This window comes from Prunus persica, chromosome G6, assembly GCF_000346465.2.
Source record: "Prunus persica cultivar Lovell chromosome G6, Prunus_persica_NCBIv2, whole genome shotgun sequence".
Lineage (NCBI taxonomy): Eukaryota > Viridiplantae > Streptophyta > Magnoliopsida > Rosales > Rosaceae > Prunus > Prunus persica.
In genome coordinates, this window is record NC_034014.1 from 6,140,000 (window position 1) to 6,165,595 (window position 25,596).

The following is a 25,596-nucleotide window of genomic DNA, read 5'->3' on the forward strand; positions in this document are numbered from 1 at the left end:
GGAGCTCAAAGAGGAAACCTGAATGTAGGTTGGTTTATGATTTTTCTTGCTCCAACAGTGCTCTTTTCCGTTCATTCTTTTATGTCACCAGCTCTTTTTCTAAAAGACGTTCTCTAAAGTAATTTTATGCAAGGATTAATTGTAATTAACAAAATTTATTAGAAAATGATGGTAGAGTAGGATGAGATATGGCAATAGCGCCACTCCAGAAGGATTGATTAAAGCAGGAGAAGAATATACAAGACTGATCCAGAAAACTAAAGAAATGTTGCTTTTGTGAACTTGGTTCAGCTTGGATAATCACACACAGTTATTTGCAATTGGGTATTTTCCTGCTCCGACACATGTTTGATAAAAGCTCGTCTCCACCAGACCTCAAATGCCTTCTGAATGTTTGGACAGTCGTCGCCCTTGTTTAGAAATCTATCAAACCAACTGAGCAAGATACCCTGTTGCTGCTGCAAGGGCAGTGTAAGAATGGTTTGGCTTATCCCCTCTTCAACCAGTTTCTTATCAACAGATCTAAAAGAAGCCCTCCTCATCCATCCAAAGTCTTCATAAAGAGCTTCTAGCCATGTAGATAGCAAAGAAAATCTTGTTTCTTTGGGCACAAGCAATTGTCTGCTCCCAATTGCAATGCATAGCTGAGCAGTGATTCTACTGATTTCATGTCGGTACATGGTTGGGATCTTTGAATGGAGGACTGCGAGCTCCTTCTGATCAGCCCACAATTTCACAAACTCATCACCCATTTTCTTGTCTACCAGAATATCAACAATCCACTGCATGTTATCAGCTTCTCTTGCTATCTCCGCCATCAAAACCCCGCGATCCCTCCTACTGTCATCCATGCCCGTGGCTTCAGATAAGCACAGGACAAGAGAACTCAGACACCGATGGCAAAGGTGGTAAAGGGTTTCTTTAGAGACATCAAGCCTATTATTGCTGCCACTGGCTGCATCTTCTCTAAGCAACCGAGAGATGAGAGTCTTCATTTCCCGACGAGCCCTATCGTCTTTTGCTTGAAGAACACCGGTCAGCAGTCTCATAAAGATCTCATCGGCTCTTGCAGAAGTGGATGGTTCAGATGACACTCTGAGGAGAACTTCACTGGCCAAGTCATCATGAAGCTGAAGTTCATTGAGCTGAGATATAACTTTCCCCTCTTCTTCCTCAGACCATGGAACAGCTTTCAAATACTCCAAGCATGAGCCAATCCCCTCATCATACATGATAGCAGCAGATACCTACAGCACAAAAGTAATTGTACAAATATTCAACATCGCAAACTCAATGAACAAAAAACATATTACTCTTCCTTATAGTCCAAACATATCCTCAAGAACCCAAATTAATACAGCTACCCAGCTAAAATCAGACAGCCAAAAAACCAAAAAAAAAAAAATGAAGAACAAAAATACAATCTTTTGCACTGCAAAATGGAAGATGGGACTGTTTGTTTTTAAAAACGTTGTTGGTTTTTTCGTTTGTACTATTTTTATGATATATCAAGTTAATTTTCTTTATTTCTCTAATTTTGGTACAATTAGTTTTGTTTATTTTCAAATTTCATGTAGCTTACACATTGCTCAAAGACAGAGACTTGTTCAGTAAACTAAACTCACAGAATTTTTCCTGGTATTCACACTTATACCATTTATCTCAAAAGTGAAAACCAATAACCAAACAAAAGATTTCTGCCTCACCCAAACACTTTCTCAGCAACCAAACACAAGATAAGACAAACCAGAAATGGAAATGCTGATAGCTACAGTCAAGAAAAGGCAAAAGTAAAAGCCAAAGCACATACCTTTAGCAAGCCCAAAACCCTAGAGACCTCCTCGCCCATCAACCTCCTCTTCAAATCTTCACAATACATCAACACCACAGTTTCCACATACACCTCAACATCGTCGCAGTCCGAAATCTCGACACAGTGAGAAACCCCGCGATCTTTTCGGAGCTTATCGGCGAAAAACCGGCTTTTCGCGGCCAAAACGCTCTTGTGCACGTCCATGGTGACCCTGAACCCGTCCTTGGCTACCACAGTGAGCCTCACGTCACCGGATACTAGCCCTCCCCAATTGGGGTTTCGGAACGGTGCGTTTTGGAGGAGTTTGTGGACTTTTTCGTGGACTTTTCGGTCTGCGAGCTTGGAGTCTCGGTGTTGCTCATCGGACATCATCTCGTAGAGCGTTTGGGACTGACTCGGGCGAGTTAAAGACTGAGTCGACCCGGCGAGTTGAGGTGGTGGGGGAGGAGAAGAGAGGGTCTTGGAGGGCGAGGAAGTGGGAGAGTAGAGCTTGGATATGGATCTTGATGGTGAGAATGAGAGCGTTTGATCGGAGATGAAGCCCTGTTTGATCATGGCTGAGACCTCTCGAGATTTCAGAGCGTTCTCGGCGGCCATTGGAGCTCTGGGAGCTCACTGAGAGAGTTGAATGGCTGAGCAAGAAACCAAGTACTGGGATTCAAGTAATGGGTTCTTGGAGGATTGGAGAGAGAGTGAAGTGGGTAAGAAAATCAATCAAGAAATGAAATTTTCTGGGAAAGTAGAGAGAGAGAGAGAGTGAGTGAAGAGGAAAATTATGGGGGTGTGGAGAGAGGAGAGAGTGAAGAGGGTAATTAATAAAGAATAGTTTCCTGGGAAGTAGAAGTAAAATATTTTCCGGGAAAGTGGAGAATAGGAATCCAAGAAGATTGAGAGAGAGAGAGAGAGAGAGAGAGAGAGAGAGAGAGAGAGGTCTGTTAATGGTGTAAATGTTTAATAACGAACCTAAGAAAGAAAGAAAAAAAACTGTTTCTTTTGTAAAAGGAAGAAGGTAGCATTATTAGGGAGGGGACTAAAATAGCTGCACACTGGGTACCTTTTTTGTTTTGTTTGCTTTGCTGTAATTATGGGTATGGAGGAGGAAGAGGAAGGAGGCTATGGACCCATATGTATGATATAAATAATCTTTTATTAAATGGCTCAGTCTCTGCTTATAAGTGCTAACTTCATTAGAAAAAATATGAAGCTGTCAGAGGACAGTGGCCATGCTGATGCTACCCATTAGTTTATTTGTGCCTCTTCTTTTCTGTAAAATGGATCTTACAAACTTATTTTAGATGGGTTTTAGTTTGTTTTGATTTTTGATCTTGGATGTTTGGTGATAATGGTTTTGGTTTAGCCCAGTAGGTTGGAGATTCTTTATGTTTGTTTGGTGCAGAGCAGACTGCGGAGAGTGCAAATCCTGATTTTAGTAAACAATAATCACAGTTGGTAACAATGATGATAATAATGATAACAATGTGAGATTTTTTTCTTCTTTTTTTTACTTTTTATTTTTTGTTTTTCTGTTTTGGCTGGGGATTGATAAAAAAGAGAGAGTTAGTTGCAGAGGAGGACCTAGAAATTTGGGATATAAAAATGGGAGCAGAAGAAGTCTGAGCTTTCTGTGCAGTAGTACACACTGTCATATGTCTGATGCCTGATGCTATAAGCCTGCCCTTGCAACAAACTACCCAATGATTGCCCCCCTAATCTTAAGGGCGTGTCTCAGATGTGAAACAGTCATTTGGGTTCAATCTAACTTAACAAAAGTTTTATACAACTTACTTGCATTATGTATGGCAATGCCATTGCTTTGTCCAGCGTGCGCTATGCTAATAGCTGATTTTTAACTGCTGATGTATTGTGGGGATTTTTATGTGTCTAATAATAAAAAATTGTGCCCGTTAACGATTGACGATAGCATTATTCTTCTTTTATGTAAAGATGGTTTACTTAGGGATGCAAAGATGACTTGGATGGGAGGGAATGCCATATAAGAATTAACAATGAATGTTACAACCAAGCATGATAATAATTCATAAAACAAAATCAAAAGCCACATGGGTGGACCAAACCGAGCAAGGATATTCAAGACAGCACCAAGAAGGCATCATTGTGGTGTGCAAGGGTTGCCCCATTGGCTTTCTTGTGCAAAGTCAATAATATATAATAGAATGAGGCTTGAGATTATTAATTTTTGGTCAAAGAATGAGGCTTAAGATAAACCGCCCAATAAATGCAAAGAAATAGGTAAAGATGTACATAAAACTAGAGCCACCTCTTCCTGTGTGTGAGAAAGAAGCATTAACTAGTAGGGTGACTGTTGGTTGCTTGGAGCTTCCACATGAGCAGCTTGCAATAATTTTGGTATGCATTGCTTCTCACTCACAAATACTTTATTTTTTTTTAAGAAAGAAAAATAAAACCCATCTTCTTCTGTGGGACTTACCACATGACAAAAGACCCACAGGTGCATATGCATATATACAACAATTTGTTGGGAGAGTTTTGACCATGTTTTTAACATTCAAATCACAACAAACTGGCATTTTGTGACATTCTTGTTACTCATGATCGATTTGAAGATTTCTATACATACAAAAGTTCCACACGACAGAATTAGAGAAATTAATGTCTCTTTCTCTCTCGCTCTCAATACTTTTGTCGGACTCAGCAGACATGACAACAGACTTTCAAAAGTGTAATGAAAAGGAGATGTGATATTTCAGCTAAATATTTTGGATGCTTTCCTATGAACTTTTCCAAAGCATTACAATTCGTTATGACTTTTCGATTGGTTGTTTTATACAGGTCTAAAACAACCAAGAAAAACCTTGTGAATGTTACCTAACAGTTTCTTTTAGGTTCCCATCTTTGTCTGACATAGTATTAGAGCTCTATTTACATGACGTCTTTGTTCGAAACCACCCGTTCTTATTGTTCACTTCTTTGTTGATTTGCAAAGTGAATGGTGAAGGGGGCTGTATCTAATCATTTCTCTCCATCTACATTTGTCTGCTTCTCGGCCTCTTCACAAGTAGGAAGAGACTATATATTGTTGGCTCTTTCCCTGACAGCTTAAGTTTTGATATCCGAATGTCTATGTGTCTACGTTTGGATATGCATTTATTCAAACTCAGAGAAGCACGAGAAAAAAAATGCAAACTTGAATTTGTTGTTGAGACAGGACATCTGGTGTTCCATTCATAGTAGAATTGAGCGATGGTGAACAAAGAAGTAGAGAACATGCATAGATTAAGAAGGACAGAAACATAAACAAACAGGATGAATGAATATAATTTATTTACAAAACTTTTAGAGTACAAACTGACATAGATTACAGAAACATTACACTTCGCAGACATCACACAAAACAATGGTTAAAACCCTGATCACGTTCCATCAACAAAGTGCAACAGCCTCCAAAATTAGCCCTCTATGAAATATTGTCAACCTTAACGCACAAGCAGATCAATTAGTTTGACCTGAATTCTCCAGCAAGATGACGGGGGTTTTCCAGAGCCTGTCTTTGTGGTTTCGCAAGTGAGATGCAGTTCAAGTACTCAAATGTGCAGCAGATGATATTTCTAATTGAGAAAGCAAACAAGGTGTAAATCATGCTGGCAACAGCATAAACCTTTTAGAAAATGTTTGTCTGTAAATCTTGCATCTCAGGATCCACAGCATTTGCTTCCTTTTCGGCTTCAGTTTTTGCAAAGAGAGGCACATCGAGTTGAGGAGGTTTCTGCACATTAGTATAACCTTATTGAATTTTCTTAATTTATAAGCTTGAATTACAATTCACATATATGATACATTTTATACTTCATGCATTGCAATTTGCAAGGTTTTTGGTGTTACCATGCAGCGAACGAGAGCCCAGTTGACACCCTTGAAGAAGGGGTGGCGCTTAATTTCATTTGCTCCTTCCTGTGAGCCCAGTCTATTTTTGGGATCGCGGTGCAACAACCGATACATTAACTGCTTTGCTTGAAGACTTGCCTGCATTAAGACACAATGCCTTTAGCGTATAGAGAGGTAAGTTTTCACTCTGTATTTTCTATATATGTTTAACTCAGAACTCTAGTTTGGTAAGGAAAAATAAAGTCTATGTTCTATGAACTGCTATTTTCTATAGATCCTAATGACGCCTCCAACTACGACATACAAACAATCATAAATACGTTTTGAGACGCATATGCACATACAGACATATATATGCAAAGAAATACACATTTATATAGGTATGTATATGCATACATGCAAACAGTAAATCTCACCGATATACTTCCTGGAAACTTAAGATCCTTGTGAAGAATGTTGGCAAATGTCTTTTGCCTTGTTTTCCCCCTGAATGGTGTATAGCCATAGAGCATTTCATAGATAAGAATACCTAAAAAAAGATGCAGTAGATCAGCAAATTAAGATGCTGGATGGAAGGTGATTAGTTTAAATTTAGTCTTGCATGTGTTTGTGCTGAAGTAAATGCTACTATATGCTTGCTTGTTTAGAGTCCAGTCATTTGATGCACAACTCATGCAAATTCAGTAACAAATTTGAAGAGTTACGGCATTCCCATGATGGGGAGATGAAGATATTTCCTCATCATTCTTATGCACAGGTTACATATTATAAGTAGAAAGAATCGTTGAACACAAAATAGAATAAATTACTTACCAAGAGCCCACCAGTCCACTGCACTAGTATGGCCTGCTCCAGTTATGATTTCCTGCAAGTGGAAAATACATAGAGCAGTCAATATAAAGATCCTGAAGTTTGACATAACTTGAAAGTTTTAATCTATTCGCAATTTAATTGTGAAGAGAGAAACATCTCATCAGGAAGGTAATGAAACAGTTTTGGTGAGATGTTGGTGACAAACCATCTCATTTGAGAAACAAGGACAAGTATATCTCCTTACTTCCTGATGATGGGAATTTTATTTTACTTTTATCCTACATAAGATTTCTATACCTTTATAAACTTACAACTGTAGAACATTAAACCATCTGGAAGGTATAATGAAACAAAATTCCATTGAGATGGGAGGGTATCGGAAGCAAAGGATAAATTTCCTATTTCCTTCCTGCTGATCAGGGTTCTATACGACTTGATTCCACGTTAAATTTCTACACTTTAACTAGCACAACTAGAAAGTTAGACCTTAGCAACCAAACTCCTAATGGTAACTGGATTAAAAACTTTCAAGCCTAGCTCTATTTAGTATGTTATGAACTTCATCAAGATGTTTTCACTTTCTGTATGACTAGCAATCAAACCAGAGGAAGCTTAAGCAACTAAACATGGAGATTTCTCATGTATAACTAGCAATTGAATGATTTCCTGTGGCATGTTATAGAATGGAACATAACAAGGGAATTCATCATAGCATATGCAACAGAGAAATATCGAAGTTCAATAATTTGCGTTACTGGTGCTTATGTCATGCACTTTTCCTACTAAAAAAAAAGGTGTTGGTTATTTCAAGATAAGGGCAAGAAGCGTGCATTTCTTCAATCAAGGAACTATTAAGAAAATTAATTAAAAAGATCATGGAAAAGTGTCAGACCGGAGCTATGTACTCTTCAGTGCCAACAAAGGAATTTGATGCTCTCATTGGTTCAGCCATGAAGATTGGATTCTGTTGACCTTTATGTTGTTTTTTCTTTTCGTTTATGCTTGGGAGTAAAAGCTTAAAGAAGAACATAACCCAGTTAATAACAACTCTAGGAGGTGCCAATAAGATGAAATAGAATGGTGTCAATTTAACCTTTTATATTTTAAACAAAACCAAGGAGTGGAAAAGACTTTTTCTCGTCTAAAAATATCAAGGAATTTTTCTTTCAATTATTTTTTCTTTAAATAATAAATCTCCAAAGTAAGAAGATTAACAGGTGCGATACCTGCGGTTTGCAAGATGTTAAACAGGATAAATCAAAATCTGTCAGGGAAACATGCCCATTGCTCTGAATTAAAACATTTTCAGGCTTCAAATCCCTGTAAATTATACCTACAAGGAAGAAAACCAGAAGGGTCAATATAATAAGTTGAAGATGGAAGCATACATATGTGATTACTATACTTTGTCAGGCAACTGCATATTAATATGCTGGGAAGTTATATATGAAATATTCCACTACAAACTTAAATTTGGTTTAATAGATATTTTAAAAATTCATGCTGTCAAATAAAAATTTCTTTAAATATTAAATATTAATTGGTATTGCATAATCGCGTCATTGTCCTTATTTATATGCATATATTAAATTAAAAAAGATGTGTGAATGATGCACACAACTTACCCAAACAGTGAAGATACTCCAATGCAACAACTACCTCTGCAACATAAAATCTACAAGCATCAACAACACAACACAGAATTCAGTCAGTTCTTAATAAAGAAATTCGTAAGACCATAGAATGGGAATCAAAGTAGCACACACTTGACCAACTAAAATTAGATATTATTTATTTAGCAGCAATGAAAGTGCAGCTGCTTTCGAAACCATGTTTTCTGCTCAAAATTCTCATAAAAAAATTCCAATTGTGTCTTTTACCTAAAAATTATTATCATTTTTCATGTAATTTACCTCACAGAATCTTCCTTAAGGACCTTCGTGGGTTGTCTATCCAAAAGCACGAAGAGTTCTCCACCAGGGTAGTAATCAGTAATCAGGCAAACATGTGTTTTGGTCTGCAAAGAATTTATAGATGTTGGGGTTTGAAGAAATGCGTATGTAAGTAAAGCAACATCATTGACTCTTGGAAACTTGAAAACCAGCAGCAAGCTAAAAGCAATGAGCCAAAAGCAAGAAAAGGTTTCTCTATAATTATCACCAGCAGTACGTCCTGACAGTTCCTCCAATTATCAGTAATTTATAACTATCTTTTTACAGGTATTATTTATACTAGAGTTTTTAACCTGAAATGAAGCATACAATGCAGGAAGAAAAGGGTGATCCAACACGTCGAGGATCTCTCTCTCTGCACAAGCTCTGTGCACCTGCAAGAAAGGAATGAAAGGAGTCCTATAAAGAGATATGAAAGTGGCAGTATAAAATGTTCCTAAAAACCTGACTCCTAGTGATGAGTAAAAACAAGGTAAGCAGGGTACACAAAATCAGTTTCAGATTTTCACTACGTACCTTGTTACGATTGAGCATGACGCCCTTATCCATAGCCTTCATTGCGAAGTAGTGGCCAGTTCCACAGAGTTCCACCAAATGTACACTGACATAAGCACATATAGTGTTGAATGATTAAGCTGAGTTCACAATTAAAAAAACTGTTCTTACTCCATGCCAAGGAGGCATGAAATTTAGTTAAAACATGCATGAGAAGTTATTAAAGATCTATAAGTTTTATCACTCAATGGATTTGAATCAGATCCACCAAGTAATTAAAATTCCTCAATTTCCATGTACTAATACTGAAAATCTGAGGTAAAAATGCAACAAAAGAAAATACGAACCTGCCAGTATCACCAGATCCCAAGGGCTTTATAGGCCTAAAATGTTTCAATCCTATCTGCTCTCCACTAACTAGAATCTGCAATATCAAGTTTTACTCAGAAATCTACCATGATATAGCGGATGAAGATATTCAAGAAACACAATAGAAGAAAGCCCTGGTACTTGTTTTAAACACTTTATGTAGAAGAAAAATCCATGTTATGTTTGTCAACTGATAATATACTTGTGAACCAAATTTATTATAATGGTTTTATGAAAAAGAGAGATGTGTTTTTCCATTACATGCTGCCCACTAACCCATGCATAACTGAAAAAATCAATACCTTTTCGATGGCTCTCCAAGAGGGGCTATTCTTTCTATGAGGCTTTGGGTGAACAACCTTTGAATGGTTCATCCACAGATCTTCTGGTTTCTGCAGGTAGAGAAAACTGCTGTCAAATTTGTACAACCTGTAATATTTTAGAAGACATGGATTAACAACAAGCCATTACCATATTTGCATCAGGAAGTTCTCTCGCTGCGTCGTCAACATTTTCTGCAGTTGCTCTGACCTGACAGTAGACATCAAGCAAATTTGTAAAACTTATAAATCCTGATGTATATTGTATACAATAAGTTTAACACTGGAAAGACATTCAAGAGCATAATTTAGGAATATAAAATAGAAATGAAAATTATGAAGAAAGTTCAGACCAGTTTTTCACTCTCTTTTACGGTATCTTCAGGAATAGAGTTGTTCACAGGCTCAATGTGCTCACTGCCATCTAGTTGTACCCCAATAAAATATTGAACTTCCCCCTGTTTACATAAACAAGTAAAATGTCATATGTCATTCGGTTCCACCATCTTTTCTGTTGTTGGTATTTGTATGCTTGTTTTTTAATGTCAAACAGTAAGAGTGTTTTCTTTCATCTAAAGATTATCTGAGACAGTACCTTTTGATCACGCATAGGCTGCAGATGAAACACGTTCCAGAACTTTTTACCTGGATTGAGAGCAAAAGACTTTAGCTAATCACAAAAGTGTAAAAGTTAACTTTTTATTAGGGTTCAAGTTCAAATTTAGCATTACTATAAAAATAATGTTAGGCCTTCCACAATGAACTGAGTCTTTCATGCTATATACATTCAAAATTGCAAAAGAAAGCATACCACTTTTCGTATAATTGATGAGCTGTACAGTAACTTCAGTCTGGTTGTCAATTGCATCTCTTATTTTCCTCACAGTTGCTGGATCAGTCTCAGGTCCTTGCAGGAACCTACGACATCCAAAGCAACAACATGAATCAGAATGCTCTTCTAAGTTCTAAAATTTTGGGATGATCAGCACTGGAAAAGCAAATGCCTTCGATTAAGGTTATTAGCATCATTGAGCACCTAAATGCCACTTGCCAGACCAGCAAAATAACTTAGCTTGTAGCTGAAATGCATTTACCAAAGGAACGTAGAAAAGAGCATGGAGGTATCAATTGTACCCTTCATGATCTGTATTTCACTATCTACATCTTCAGAAGTCATTTCCATTGCATTGAATTTCAGATATCTAAGTTTAAATTACCAATTTTTTCAAAGTGCCATTTTCAAAAGAAATTCAATTTACAATCAGGTTTAAGTGGCACCAATGTACTCTCTAATGGGAACTTATAGTTTATAAATAAGCACACCTGCAGTTTCTTCCTAATATTTCTTCGCGACTGTACTCTGTAAGCTCCAAGAAGCTGTCAGATGCAAATATCTGAAATACAAACACTCAGAGATATCACATACTTACATCTTGCATCTTCATCTCGATGGTGAAAATTCATATCACATAATTTATATAGCATTGTTAAAATAAAGCCAATTGTTTTAAATGGCAATCTTACAATGGGATTATCAGGCAGCCTCGGATCAGTAATGACGAAGTTTTTCTCTATACGTTCCAGTGTTGTGGCGAGATCAATACCCTTCCTCATTTCCTTTTGTCTTACTTTGTCATCAAGACTGTCAGGTCTCTCCTCATCATTTTCACTCTCATAGGTATCCACAGGAACTCCAGTGTCAAAGCTTTCCTCAATGGTTTGACTTTTCCTAATCCTCCTACAGCATGGAGAAATAGGATTGGAAAATAAAAGCCTTATTAATTAGGTGCAACTAAGGAATGTAGAGTGAATGTTGAAGTTGTGAATTAAATTATACCCCATGAAAGAAAGTCGGCTAGTTTTTTTCTGTTTCTTTTCAGGCAACTCGCTGATACGCTGCATTGAGATTTTAGGATGATCCCCACGTGAATTCCGTCTAGGTGGAGCCACACTCTCTGAGTTTCTCCTCGCTAGCACTTCTGTTCTCTCCTCTGTCCGGCCACCTCCTGACTTTCTAAACAAGGGGTGATTCATTGACTCACTAAGTGACCGGGGTCTTTTCACTGCCTGCACTAGTTCAGATACTGAATTTGAAGCCATTTCTTTCTGACGAGCTGCAATAAGACCAGTTATCAGTTAGCTCATAGAAAAACTGGAAAAAGAGTTTTATGCCATGTCTTATCACTTCAAAAACTAAGACAATCTGGCAATTATTGTCATGATTCACGCTTAATCCATCAAGTGGCAATGTCAAATTTGCCGGTGGTGTGCCATATTCGGAGAAAAAACAAGCTAGATTTTGATGGCAATTTAGCACAAAAACCTTTGACTGGTATAAAGCAGTACTATGTTTAACAATATTTATGTTGATCTCTACTACCAAACCGTTCAAGGTCTGGCTTACTTTAGAGAAAATACATAACATAAAGATAATTCACACTGTGTCCGCCTTCTTGCTGGAAACAAAAATTATAGTGTTCCACAATTTCAACTTGGGAGGTTACAATGCCAATGAGACAACAATGGGAATGAGAAATTCTTTTCTGTAGAAATACAGATTTCTCCATTTCCAATTCGGAATTAAATGGTTTTTGTTTTTTTGAACATTTGTAGTAATTGCAAAGCTCGCAGGAGCAAATTTCTTTATCAGTCTCATCATTTTTTATCAGACAGTGTAGTTCATGGCTAATATTGGTTCAATTATTTGCCCCAACAAAATCTGATAAAGAAAACAAAAAGAAAAGGGGAAGGGTACAATACCATCATATCGAATCAAAGACTCAGGCAATCCATTGGGACGCAGCATCTTATCCTTGGACCCCTCAGTATGCTTGCTCACCTCCACTTGCATTCTGCCAAATCAGCAAACAACGTATCAAATTTATATCCCATGCATGCAAAAAATTCCCCATCGAACATTCCCCCCTTGTCTTCCATGCCATGTCCATCCATCACCGTCCATCGAGTATCGAATTCGAATGGCAGCAAGAACATATACATGGCTACTTGGCAAAGTTCATAGCAGGAAGGTCCACAATCCCAGTTTGGAACAAAAGTAGGATCATTATTATTAGACTTTACATGTGTGTATGTTTGGCCGCTTGCTGCTACTCAGTCAATCAGGTGCTTTAGCATGTTTCTACAGTAGAAATTCTACTACCCCACACCCCATGATTACATAAACCAATTAAAAATTTTCTCTTATTTCATATGTGATATTATTAGACTGTGAATTTAAACTCTTTTTTTCATATTTGATATGTTATACTGTTAAACTGTCAATTTAAACGGTAACTTAGGCAGATTATTTTTGTTATCGACTTTATTAAGTAGATCATTGTTTCAACATGTTTGGCTTACACATTGGTAATAAGTCAAACTAATATTCAAATATAAGAAGGAAAAAAAGATCCAAAAAGAAAGACTAACCCAATGAATTTGAGAACTTTCCCAGTCTCGTCCTTTATGGGGGCAATAGTGAGTAAATTCCAAAAAGGGGTCCCATCTTTCTTATAATTCAGTAGCCTCCCACAGTAACTCGTGTTCCTTTCCAAAGCCTCCCTTATCTGCGCCACGTCTTCCGGGTCCGTGCCCGCTCCTTGTAAAAACCGGCTGCAAACAGTGGACCCCACAAATCCCAAATTGTCAAAACTACCCTCCTCCCAATTCAGACCGTTATTACCGTTAACAAAACCCTCCCAAAAAAATTTAACACAGTAAAAACACTTCAAAATCAGGCAAATGTAGTTGGCCAGTGTAGTAAGCTAGGCTATCATTTTCACTCATGTTCTTAAGTTCGAGTTCTACGATAAATTAAATTAATATAAAGTGAATTAGGTCAAATGAGGAGGGTGATGACTTTCTGAGCTTGCATTCAAGTTTAAGTATTTAGATCAATAGATAATAATTTAGATTATCATTTGTATTGCTGTTATAAAAAAATAAAAATAAAAACAACAACAACAGTAAAACAGTACCAGTTTCTGCCGATAACCTCTTTGGAAGTGTACCCGGTCATTTTGAAAAACCCGGCGCTGGCGTACATAATCGGGTAATCGGGTTTGGTAGCGTCCGAAACCACGAACGTCTGCTGAAACGTCGACAGCGCGTCTTTCAAATCGTTCGAAGCTCTCGGTATCCCTCTCTCTTTCCCTCCGAAGACGTCGTCCGAAGAGAACTCGCCGGAGCTCTGAACCGAATTGTTCGATGTCCTTCTAGAAGAAGCGGCGGCGCTCTGACCCGGTTTGGGATTCGGGTCTTCGGGTCCTCCCGAGGTCCGAGCGCTCACCCCTTGCAGCCTCCCCGTCTCGGTGTCCGTCTTCAGCACCAGCCCCCACTCCGCGGCTCTCTGCGCAGCGTCGTCGGAGGGAGCGGACGACTTGTCGTTCCCGTCGACGGCGGAGATTGTGTGGTGAATGGACGGTGGAGATGGGGCTGTTGGGGGGGCGTCGTCGTCCTTGAGGGCCAACCATGAGGTGGTGATGTCGTCGGCTCGGGTGGACTTGGAGGTGAGTTTGGGTACCGTCTCGGGTTCGAGGGTGGTGCCACCAAGTGGGTCTATCCAGCTTTGCCACGTGTGTTGGGAGCGGAAAGGTGAGGTGGAAGTGGAGAAGGTGGAGGAGGAGGAGGGGTTGAAGACTTCGAGGGAGCCGCGTGAGTCTCTTGGGAATGGTGGGATGAGAGAGGGTGGCGTTGTGTCTGGTTCGTCTTCCATAATATTATCTCTGCATGAACATCAAATAACAAAAGAAAAATAAATAAGTAAAGCCTGCAATATAAACCTTGTATAATTTTATCTAAACAAATGTTGTGTGTTTATATCACCATGTCCATGAAAATGATGTTTTGATACTAGTAGATTGTGTTATATCATAATTCAGATGTTAGGTTGTAAATCTAAATTACTCAAAGAGTCTGACAATACAACATACTTAATTAGTTCCGATTTATATCATCAGATTTCTTTAAAGATTATTTCTGCAAAAAATCAATCATATGATAAAAGTTATCTAACAATTTCATTAATACCATACTAATTTCAATGTTTATCGTTAATTTTGTCGTTTGATCATAGTTATATGTAGCTAAATAAAGTCTCATTTAGTTATTTTTTCTTTTCCGCACGGATATAATAGTTAAAATGGGACAAAAGTAAATGATTCTAACAATGACAACACATTGCAAGTTGGACCCCGATATGGCTAACACCTAGGAGATATTACAAAAAATGGGAGTGAAATAGAATGAATGATCCATGTCAACACACATAAGTGATAGACAATTTTGGACTAATGCTTATTTTCCTTGCACTCAATGAGCCTCATTTGTGGGGCTGCAGTGTGTGAGAGTTGGTGTTGGATGGCTGGCTTTATGAACAATAGACTCAGGACAAGAGTGGTGATGTGCAAACTTTTGGATTGATGTGGACTTAGAAACAAATCAGTAAAGTAAATAGAAGGAATTTCAAGGGGTGTTTATGTCATCTCAAGTCTCAGATCACATAACCCAACTGATGCCTTTGTGTCAGTTAAGTTATAGTTCTTTTCTGAGCACCTCATATTTCTAAGGGCAGAGTTTGGCCAAGAGAGACAAGTTAGGTGACTGACATAATAGACACGCTGGCATGCACTTTGAATTTCAATGGCAAACTGTACCAACACTTGAACAAGAGGCCAGGGTGGGAGCTTAGGTTGGGTGTGTGTGTCACCACAGTCCTGTCTTGCTTTTGCCATGCCCATGAGTGGGAAATAATTCACAGAAGACATGATCACATGACAAAAGCTTAGTTTGTGTAAGTCATTGAAACATAGGCACAACATAAAGAAATAACTTTGGCAATAAGTTTGCCAAGCCAAATTAAGCAGAGATGCAGAATTTAAACAGACACCTTGTAAATTATGCATCATTTTGGCTTTGGCATATAAAGTCTCAAGAAAAAGAAAAAAAATTTGTAACTAAAGTAGTTATCCATCGTAGTATTTATAAATTTAAAAAAAAAAGTTTCAATGATGGTTTTAGTTTATCAAAATCTAGGATCCCAGAAAAAAAACAAAAACAAAACAAAAGAAGTGATCATGTTGATGAACTGAAACCATCATTGAACCTAAAAGCTTGTTTGATTCAATTTTCTTCCATTTTCTGAGGAACCCAGATGGAATATATTATTGTAGAATTGAAGAAATTGAAGAAAATAAGATGGCAATAGTAGTACCTCAAGTGAACTTGTGTGCTGCTGTTAGAAACAATTGTCCTAAGAAGAACATAAACATATATACTCAACTACTCCATATATATGGCAAATAAGCTTAATTTTGATGGGTTTATTTGAAGAAAAATAATTGGGATGGGAGAGAGAGGAAGAAGAGAGAAGGGGACGAGAAGATAATGGGCAAGGGAGCACTTTTAATGGGCAAAGAGACTGAGATTAGAGAAAACACAAGAAAGATAGAATGATTGTCGGAAAGGTTTGGCCTCCCATCCCTCCCCATACCAAACTCTCACATGGCTCCTGCACATATTCCTATAACAAAACTGCATACCTTCTAATTATATGTATAGTTTTCTCTGCTTCTAAATCTCTCTTACCTTCAAAGATTTTCTGGCTGGTTTATTTACAGAGTGGAAATGGGCTGGCAGACAGCAACAAAAGCAGAAATAGAAGCAGAAGCAGAAAGCAGAAAGCAGAAAGCAGCAGCAGATCTAAGAGGCCTTCATCAAGCACAGCACGTTGGGAGCTCGCTCAGCAATGCTTCTTATGTTTTTGTGTCTCTCACTACTGGCACGTATTCATGTTCTTGATAAGTAGTACAAAATATGAGACCAGATAGAAAGTAAGATTTCTATGATTATGCATTGGAAAAGAGAAACAAAGGAGATATATATATATACACACATATACACACACAGCTCATGGGGACTCGAACTTTCTCGAATGTTATTATCATTAGGTTTTGTAACTTTGTTACCATTTTTTTTAGAACCAAAAGATTATCTTTTTTGGGTCTTCAAAAGCTGCTGGTGGCTTAAAAACGTTACTAGGGTCTTGGATAACCTTTCCATAATTAGTAACTACAAAGTGAAAGTTATGGATAAATGTTTAAAGTTTGATAAAGATAATTGTAGTTGTAGGAGCACAATTGTCCTCGGGTGAAACTAGCACATATACAAAAAGTAAAGAAAGTAGAAACTAGCACATATACAAAAAGTAAAGAAAGTAGTGGTATTTGTCTCGACTTGATTGGAAGAAATTTCAAGTTCGACTCACATGAATGATAGTGTTCGATATCTAGTTGTGACTAGCTTTAGTATGGTAGTGTAATTATATTGGCCCACCAAACGTACCCTAAGGGTGAATTAAGAAAGTTAAGGAATCTATTTATGCTTGGCAAATGTAGTTTCTTGTTCAAAATCGTTCTTTCAATTTTTTCTAGTTTTCAAAATTATGGTATCATCCAAAGAACAGGAGGAATAGAAACCCAAATCTATTCATGATGGATACAAGTTGATTGTTGGTTCATGATCAATACAAGTTGAGATTGGGAGAAAAACCTTACTCGTTGTATACAAGGGCTATTTCAATAACTCAAATCATGATTAAGAAATGCTAGATACATGTTATACTCTGAATTATTTCTACATATATAATTGTGTAAAGGAAAAAAAATTAAAATTAAAAGAAAAATCAGATAATGAATCTTATTTTTATGGAACACAACTACCCATTATCTTTTTTAATTTTTAAATAAATTTTAAATTTTTTTAAAAAGCCTCTCACAATCGCAGAAGTGCGTGAGAAGAGGCTAGTATATATATAAAACAAAAAGTAGAGAATGGTAAAACATTCAAAATATAATAAAATGCCCTTGGTTAATGCAAGCATTAAGAATTGAAATTATTAATTAAATGAGGATAATATGATAAATTCACACTTTTTCATATTAAAAAAATTAAAATTAAAAAAAAATCAAATAATAGATCCTATTTTTATGAAACACAATTACCTACTTTTTTTTTTTAAAATTCTAAAATATTTTTAAAAAAAACCTCTCTCAAAATTGGTCGTACATACGATTATTTTATAAAGCATTTACAATTTTTTTAAAATTTATTTACTCTTTTTGGGTAATGATAAAGCCTTCACAAATTACAATTTAAAATCAGGGCAACATGAACCAGGCTAAAATAAAGTAAATATATGATGCTCACACATTAATTATGTGGTACTCACACATGTGGTAGGTCCCATGGCCACGTGAACTACTTTTTTAACAAAACATCTTATCCGTTCACGGCTTGATGGGATCACATCAGAGACACCCCCATTGTTCGTCAAGTACTGCCTCTTTCCTGGTAGGCCCCACTGTGGTCTGGCAGATAGAACCCAGATGGTCCCAACGATTGTGATTGATTGTTATTGCTTGGAGTTGGAGGGCATGAGATTCATGCCACCATGTGTTGCTATAAAGTTGTAAAGGAACCCATTGAGCCACAGACTAACCTAGACTTGTCTGCGTCACACTGGATCTGTCTCTCTCTCTCTCTCTCTCTCTCTCTCTCTCTCTCTCACACATACACTTTGATGTTGTTGTCAATTTCTCAATTGGTTGTGGGTTTGTTTTGGGTCATGAGACTCATGACCCATGTAAGACAATAACCTGGTTATGGCCCAAATTGGGTACTGGGCTTTTTCCAATTCTGGGCACAATGACGACTCAAGCACTTAAGGTCAATTTGTGGTCTCGGGTTGCTTCACAACCGAAGGAAAAAAAAAACTTGTAACAGAAATAACACTGTTTTGCTATTTCCAGTCAATAACATAATGACACGTGAAAAAGTTATCTAATTTGTCAGGGATAGAAAAAAGTATTATCCCCGTTGCATGTAAGTCTCTCTTCAAAGAAAGACGAAGATCCAATAAAACAAAGGAACTTTAAAGTTCTTGTGGCCTCAACTCTCATGGTAAATTACTACTTGTTTGTCACCATCCATATAATATGAAACACTTGTTAGATTGGCCTATAGTGTTACACGTTGAGTGGCAGGTACCATCAAATTAAACATATTATTAATTACAAAACTTAAATTATTGGCAAAAACTTGTAACACATGACATACTTTAACTGTGAGCTACATGCCACTCAAATTAAGTGGCGAAGCCAAGTGGGGCAATTGATCCCAATAACTTTTTCTTTATTCTCAATGTATTAAATATGCAACGTTGATTCTATTGTTTGAGTTTTTCTTTAAATGGAGGAGCAACTGTTTTTTTATTTAATACGTGCAATATTTAAGGAGGGTTGAATTGAACGCAAGACCTCAAATACAAGGGTAATTACTCTTAACCACTTGAATTATAAGCCTATTACTACAAGAGCAAATATTTAATGAAAAGTGTCAAAGAGTTTTTTGTTTGTAGGACTTTTTCTTCATAAGGTGATATTCTAAATTACTATAATTTATAGGGATAGGGATGTGAACTCAAATACAATAAGCGGACACACGTTTTTAGCAAATTAACTTAAAGAGTTTTTATATTGCTCTCATAATGACAAATTTCTAACTCTACCACTATACTCAGTCAATCACGGGGCATGACATTTCTTACCCATTTTTTTTAAATACAACTTCCTGCTCACATTCAATTACTCACGTGCTAATCACGTGACCAGATTTCATGGGAAAGAGTACAGAAATTTCTCATAAAAACGTCCTGCATCCCCACAAACCATACAACTTTTTTTCTTCTCCTAGCAATTTAAAGTTGCACACATATACCCGGAGGACACGACCAAAATGTGTCATTTAGGCAGAAAGGTCAATTAACTACCAAGTTCCTCGCATTCAACTTCGTTCATTCCACAACAAACTTTAGGACACTTAACACACCACCCTCCATCTCTCTCTTTGATCCGAACAATTTTGAAAGGCCAACTAATCTTTCTGCCACCTCCTTTCTCCAAACCAAACTCAACTCAAATGGGAGGCAGCAGCATCAACAACAACAACAGCCACAAATTTGAAGACTCTGAGAAGAAATCAGCACCTGCAGTGGCCCAAATGATAGGCTTCAGAGCCACCCTCACTTGGGTTTTTCTCACCGTTTCTGTTCTCTATGTTCTCTACTCTTCCAACCACCTCCTCTATGATCGTCAAGATTGTCCAACCACTGCGGCACGACATCTTGAAGGCCTCTCCAATGTCACTACCTCTGATATTAAACTTGTGGAAAATAAAGAAGAAGAAGCCTCACAAATAACTGCACTTGCACAAAGGCCTCAGAGATTCGATACAGAGCTTAAACACATTATGTTTGGGATAGCAGCTTCGTCGAATTTGTGGGAAAAGAGGAAGGAGTACATCAAAGTGTGGTGGAGGCCTAAGGAGACTCGAGGGGTCGTTTGGTTGGACAAAAGAGTAAGGATTAGAAGAAACGAGGGACTGCCCGAGATTCGGATTTCAGGGGACACCAGAGGATTTAAGTACACAAATCGCCAAGGACAGAGATCTGCATTAAGGATTTCGAGGGTGGTTTCAGAGACATTGAGGCTCGGAGTGAAGGATGTGAGGTGGTTTGTAATGGGGGATGATGACACAGTTTTCATGGTGGAAAATGTGGTGAGAATTCTCAACAAGTATGACCACACACAATTTTATTATGTAGGAAGCTCATCGGAGAGTCACATTCAGAACATATTTTTCTCATATTCAATGGCATATGGTGGAGGGGGTTTTGCTATAAGTTATCCCTTGGCAGTGGAGCTGGAAAAGATGCAGGACCGGTGCATCCAACGCTATCCGGGGTTATATGGCAGTGATGACAGAATGCAGGCTTGTATGACTGAGCTAGGCGTGCCACTTACCAAGGAAACTGGATTTCATCAGGTAAGAGTAACTATTTTTGTTTTCACCAGTTTCGCTGAAGACGCCAAAACAGATCCCAAAATTCTGGATCCCAACAGATGTGGCAATGTTTCATCTGTTCATTTATGGACACACTTTGAACTTTTATTTCTGACTTAGAAAACAGTCACATGTCATTTGGTAGCTTTTACATTTCTCAATAGGGATGAATTGTAGGAAGAAATTCCAAATGCAAACTGTGAATTGTGTGTGTGACCTTCATTTGCAATTCTGAAAATGCTGTTTATTGTGGTTGTGCAGTTTGATGTGTATGGAGATCTGCTAGGCCTGCTGAGTGCCCATCCTGTGACTCCACTGGTTTCCCTTCACCACCTTGATGTAGTGGAACCAATATTCCCACACATGACCCGAGTGAAAGCACTTCACCATCTATTTCAAACCGTCAAGCTCGACTCAGCTAGTGTTATGCAGCAAACAATCTGTTACGACAAAGATCGATACTGGTCCATCTCCATTTCTTGGGGTTATGTAGTTCAAATCTTTAGGGGAATCATTTCTCCAAGAGAACTAGAGACACCCTCAAGGACTTTTCTGAATTGGTATAGAAGAGCTGATTACACAGCATATGCATTCAACACTAGGCCTGTCTACAAGCATCCATGTCAGAAGGCCTTCATTTTCTATATGAACTCAACCCGGTATGATGAAGGTAGAAAGAAAATTATTGCTCACTATACTCGTCAAAAATTTCCTGTTCCTCACTGCCGATGGAAAATGGCCTCACCAGAAACAGTTGATACTGTTGTAGTCTTTAAAAGGCCAGATCCTCTTCGTTGGCAAAAGGTATGGCATTAAAAAAAATTCCACATTTGTATAATTCCATTACTAACTGAAAGAATATTTCTTTTGCAGTCACCAAGGAGAGACTGTTGTAGAATTCTTCCGTCACAAAAGAAAACGACCATGTACCTAATGATTGACTATTGCAGAGTAGGTGAGGTTAGTCAGTTGTAGCAGCAATAGAGAAACATTTCCTTGATCTGTTTTTGTATCTGTTTATTTTTCCCACTTCCCAGATTCTTGAGGGATATAGGAATAAGATCAATGGAAATTTTTAAAGGGAAACAGAATGCAGAAGGCACTTGTTAGCTTTAGTGTCAGCAGAAAGTCAACAGAAGAAAATTTGAATATTTTCAATCGTGAAATGAGCCAGCTACAGCTGGGAATTCATTGCTCTTACATTCTATGTAAATTTGATCCAAGCAAACCATTCACTATTGTTATCTCTGTAAATTCTAACTACAACAAGTTCCTTGCTGGTTCGTTGGCGCAAGGTCAAGCAAAATCAAGTATGAACGTCTCATAGTTTCCCCCATGAATCACAGTTCTAAACTTTTTACACCTACAAAGTTGGCTATTGGACTCTATCTCAGTCCCTAATACAAGATTGACAGAAATAGATTCCTCAAAGCTATTTTATTATAGACAAAAGAAAATAGTCCTTCAGTCATTTTTTCTCAGCACTTGGAACTTCAGTTGCCTTGTTCACTGTGAGATTCTGAGGAACCGAGGCTATTGGTGACATAGCAGCAGCTGCCAAGATTGCGATATCAATTCGAGTCTCGTTGAGAGGGAGTGGTATCTCAGTTTCACGTATAGCTGTAATTCTGCGATCAATGCTCACCACTTTTACTGTTTCCAAACAAAGACAACACAAAGAAACAAATTTAAGTAACAGATTAAGATCTATCTCTTGTGTAAGTCTCTTATGTAGCTATGCTAATGCTTATTGCTATTTTATTTCCCTTTCAAATCATATACAATAGTACAATTTCCAAAACAACCAAAGGAATAACTCAATTTTCCCTCCCACGAAACGAATTTCAGGGCAAACAGAAAATACCCATGTCCCCAAACAGCAGCCTATTTTCACAAACAGAATGAAGACGAAATCCCAACAAGCAATTATCAAGAAACAGAAACCCATTAGAGAAAGAAAGAACAAGAATGAAACCAAAGGCTTGAATCTTTGTCCAAATTGCTTTTCAAATAAACGAACAGTAAAATTTCTATACAGAACAGAAGTACCAATTTCCCAAAGAATCAAGAAATCACAGATTATACCATTTTTCCGCAACAGTAATTTGTTTTCAGTGAACAAGAAATCAAAGCAAGAACAGAAACCCATCAAAGAAATCAAGCAGAGAAAAAAAAAAGAGATTGAAACTTTGTCCCAGTTTGTAATACCTGAGAGTCAAACACAGGAGTCACATCACATGTAACAGTTTCCAAAAAAATCAAAGCAACAACTCAATCTTCACTCCCAAGAAACAAATTCCAGACCAAACAGGAAACACCCATTTTCCCAAATGGTGATTTCTTTTCACAAGTAGAACGAACAAGAAATCAAAACCATAAATTACCAAGAAACAGAAACCCATCAAAGAAATCAAACAGATAAACCCAAGAAACCCAAACTCTGTCCCAATTTGTAATACCTGAAACAGAGAACCACCAGAGCACAAAGAGGCAGAAGAGCACAATCACAGGAATGACATGGATCCACTTCTCCGCCGACACCGATCTCCAAGAACCCTCCTTCTTTCCGAAGCCGGAACGCGGGTCGTAGTGCGGAAGGCCATCTGGGTTTGTTCTTGGAGTGTGGTGGTGGTGGTGCTTCAGCTGCGGTTGCTGTGGAGCTGCGCTGCCAATGGCCACAACAGTATCCTCTTGATCAGGCACTCGAGAAGAGTAAGACCAAAGTCTCTGCTGCATTTTTCTTTTTCGGGTGGATTTGTGGGATTGTGAATTGTGAATTTATGAGGATTTTGATTTTGGGGGTCTTTGGTAGTTCGGATTCTTAACGACTTTGGGCGGGAATATTTTTGCACGTGGAATGCACGTGAGTTAGACAGGTCGGTGACTTCTAATGTAAGGAACTAATATATGGACACCCATTAATTTGTTTTCTAGACACCCAATTCCATAAACAAATCTTTGTTGTTCACAAGTAGGTGTGGCAATTTCCGATACGACTCAATACATAATTTGAAATCCGCACGATTAAACTTTCGAGTCAACTCGTCACTAACCCATTTATAAATGGGTGAGATTTGGATCAACCCGCTAAAATACCTATATAACCTGTCGACTTGCTAAAACACCTATATAACCCACCAACCCATTTCTTCTTTTTTTCTTCATTTTCTTCATTTTTTAAATTACTTTTATTTCTCTTTCTCAATCTTCATACATAGAGATATGCAAAAATGTAATCACTGTTTTATATATATAATATGCAATTACTTGATTAAATTATCAAAATTTAGCATTTTTTATTTGTTACCACTTAGCGGGTCGACCGACACAACTCGAAACCTGCACGAAAAATTAACAAGTCAACCCGTAAATGACACGTTTATTAAATAGGTCGGGTTTAGATTGTGCATTCTTAACATGTATATAATCCAGACACGACCCATTACCAGCCCTATACAGGCAAGCAATTATTAGGGTGTCTAGAGAGAACACTTGAGTGTCCATAGAATCACCCATCACTTCTCTTCATAGAAGCAGAACAGGCTGGAGAGCAATTATAATAAAACTGCTGCTATTTTCATCTACGTATCCTATTTTCCTCACCCACCATTTCAACAAAAATATTATTTTCATATTGCTTTTATTTTTTAATAACTTCTAAGGACTTGGGTTTAAAAAAAAATTTACCCTACTCTACCTACCTAACTTTTCAACCCCATCTAAATCATCTAACCCCTACAAGTGACCCTCTCCATCTCCCATACTTTAATATAGTTTATTTAATTATTAATGAGGTCTAGTCCAGTTGAAAAAGACCTTAACGTGCAGACCAATGATCTTAGGTTCAGTCGAATTCCCATAGCACATTAATAGTATGTGAGAAAAACCCTCCTCCTTCCTAACATTGGCAAAGAAAAAAAAAATATTTAACCTAATATTTTGGTAATGCATATTTGATTTCTCCTATTTATTGTGGTTTGAACAAGACAGCTTTAACAAATGAATAGTTCTATGAGTTGAATAGCTCACCGTATCCTAGATTAGGGAGGAAAAGAATCCAGTTATCCATTACATGTCATAGTTTCTAGACCTCTAAGTCTTGTCCCTACAACTATTTTTCGATTGTTTTGTCACTTCTTTTAACTCAAATGAAGTTTATAGTTTGTAAAAAGAAAAGAACGAGAGTCAAACTCTTATTGTGAGTATGGAATGATTCTAATTTTGATTACATCGTAGAAGCTAAAAGGTTGAAAGTTGGTAAACATGGGCCAAGAAAATGACATTGAAAACTATATATTTGCAAATATTATAAGTTCAACTCAAAGCATTGTAGTCTAGAGTCGCATTGATGAGAGCATAAAACATGATGGCCCTTTTGATTATACTAATTGGACCAGATTTTATGGTTAAATGGTGGTCCAAAGCAATTAAGCAAAAATGCTTCCTATTCTAGAACTTTTTAGAAAACCAACCCTTTTTGCACGGAGACCATTATACCCTTTTTGCACGGATGGAGATGTGGGTTGAAAACGAGTGGAGATATCTGCGTTTTACATGGACTTAGATAAGGGTATAATGGTACTTCTAATCATTATCGACAATCGACGATATATGATTACACGTGTCATTCATCCCCATGAGGAAAAATGAGTCGTTAATGATTAAACGCGTCATTAATAAGAGTTCATGCACGACTGTCACAAAATGCCAACTTTTTCAGAGCGCGTCTTGATGAAATGGACTGGCAATAATGGATGAACTTCTTGGATGGATGCCGTGGTTTTGTAGGAACTTCGGAACCAACGATTTGAGGCTCACAATTGTCAAAGTAAATAGCATTTACCAACCAAAAAATACATGAGGTTAAAAGAGAAGTGCCAAAATCGCTACCCGAAATAAAAGACGACTTCTTTTTTCCAGATTACTTTAATATGAAGTGTACGTCATTTTGAAATGACCCACACAAAAAAAGTACATTCCATGGCTCTATCAGCGCCTCTAGATGTGCAGTGCCAGGAAAAGTCGAGATGCCAAAGAAACTCAAAGCTCTTTGGCAGCCTAGGTTTTACAG

General features: G+C 37.6%; 4 protein-coding genes across 6 annotated transcripts; 1 reads left to right on the forward strand and 3 right to left on the reverse strand.

Moving 5' to 3' along the window:
• Positions 140–3,625, reverse strand: LOC18775493 (BTB/POZ domain-containing protein At5g60050). 2 transcript variants are annotated; one of them, XM_020565357.1, is made up of 2 exons: positions 1,807–3,625; positions 140–1,243 (listed from the first exon to the last, which is right to left on the reverse strand). In XM_020565357.1, the coding sequence occupies exons 1-2, from the start codon at positions 2,408–2,410 to the stop codon at positions 288–290; spliced, it is 1,560 nt and encodes a 519-aa protein (XP_020420946.1). In that variant the 5' UTR covers positions 2,411–3,625; the 3' UTR covers positions 140–287. The 2 variants fall into 2 exon arrangements, with proteins under 2 accessions (XP_020420946.1, XP_020420945.1); XM_020565356.1 differs by having other exon boundaries at positions 140–1,247; positions 1,811–3,623.
• On the reverse strand, positions 5,052–16,489 carry LOC18772061 (phototropin-1). 2 transcript variants are annotated; one of them, XM_007208316.2, is made up of 23 exons: positions 16,212–16,489; positions 13,604–14,350; positions 13,056–13,238; positions 12,387–12,478; positions 11,464–11,740; positions 11,151–11,364; positions 10,950–11,020; positions 10,438–10,544; positions 10,222–10,271; positions 9,980–10,084; positions 9,778–9,837; positions 9,609–9,698; positions 9,285–9,361; positions 8,959–9,043; positions 8,736–8,816; positions 8,404–8,507; positions 8,116–8,165; positions 7,717–7,823; positions 7,383–7,505; positions 6,491–6,542; positions 6,094–6,206; positions 5,675–5,815; positions 5,052–5,558 (listed from the first exon to the last, which is right to left on the reverse strand). In XM_007208316.2, the coding sequence occupies exons 2-23, from the start codon at positions 14,338–14,340 to the stop codon at positions 5,454–5,456; spliced, it is 3,024 nt and encodes a 1,007-aa protein (XP_007208378.1). In that variant the 5' UTR covers positions 14,341–14,350; positions 16,212–16,489; the 3' UTR covers positions 5,052–5,453. The 2 variants fall into 2 exon arrangements, with proteins under 2 accessions (XP_007208378.1, XP_020422801.1); XM_020567212.1 differs by lacking the exon at positions 16,212–16,489 and adding an exon at positions 15,838–15,873.
• LOC18775259 lies at positions 19,602–21,529 on the forward strand. The gene is made up of 3 exons (XM_007207258.2): positions 19,602–20,507; positions 20,787–21,329; positions 21,399–21,529. Exons 1-3 carry the CDS (start codon positions 19,602–19,604, stop codon positions 21,498–21,500), a joined length of 1,551 nt encoding a protein of 516 aa, XP_007207320.2. The 3' UTR covers positions 21,501–21,529.
• Positions 21,681–23,424, reverse strand: LOC109949978. Its single transcript, XM_020567213.1, has 2 exons — positions 22,985–23,424; positions 21,681–22,178 (listed from the first exon to the last, which is right to left on the reverse strand). Exons 1-2 carry the CDS (start codon positions 23,259–23,261, stop codon positions 21,994–21,996), a joined length of 462 nt encoding a protein of 153 aa, XP_020422802.1. The 5' UTR covers positions 23,262–23,424; the 3' UTR covers positions 21,681–21,993.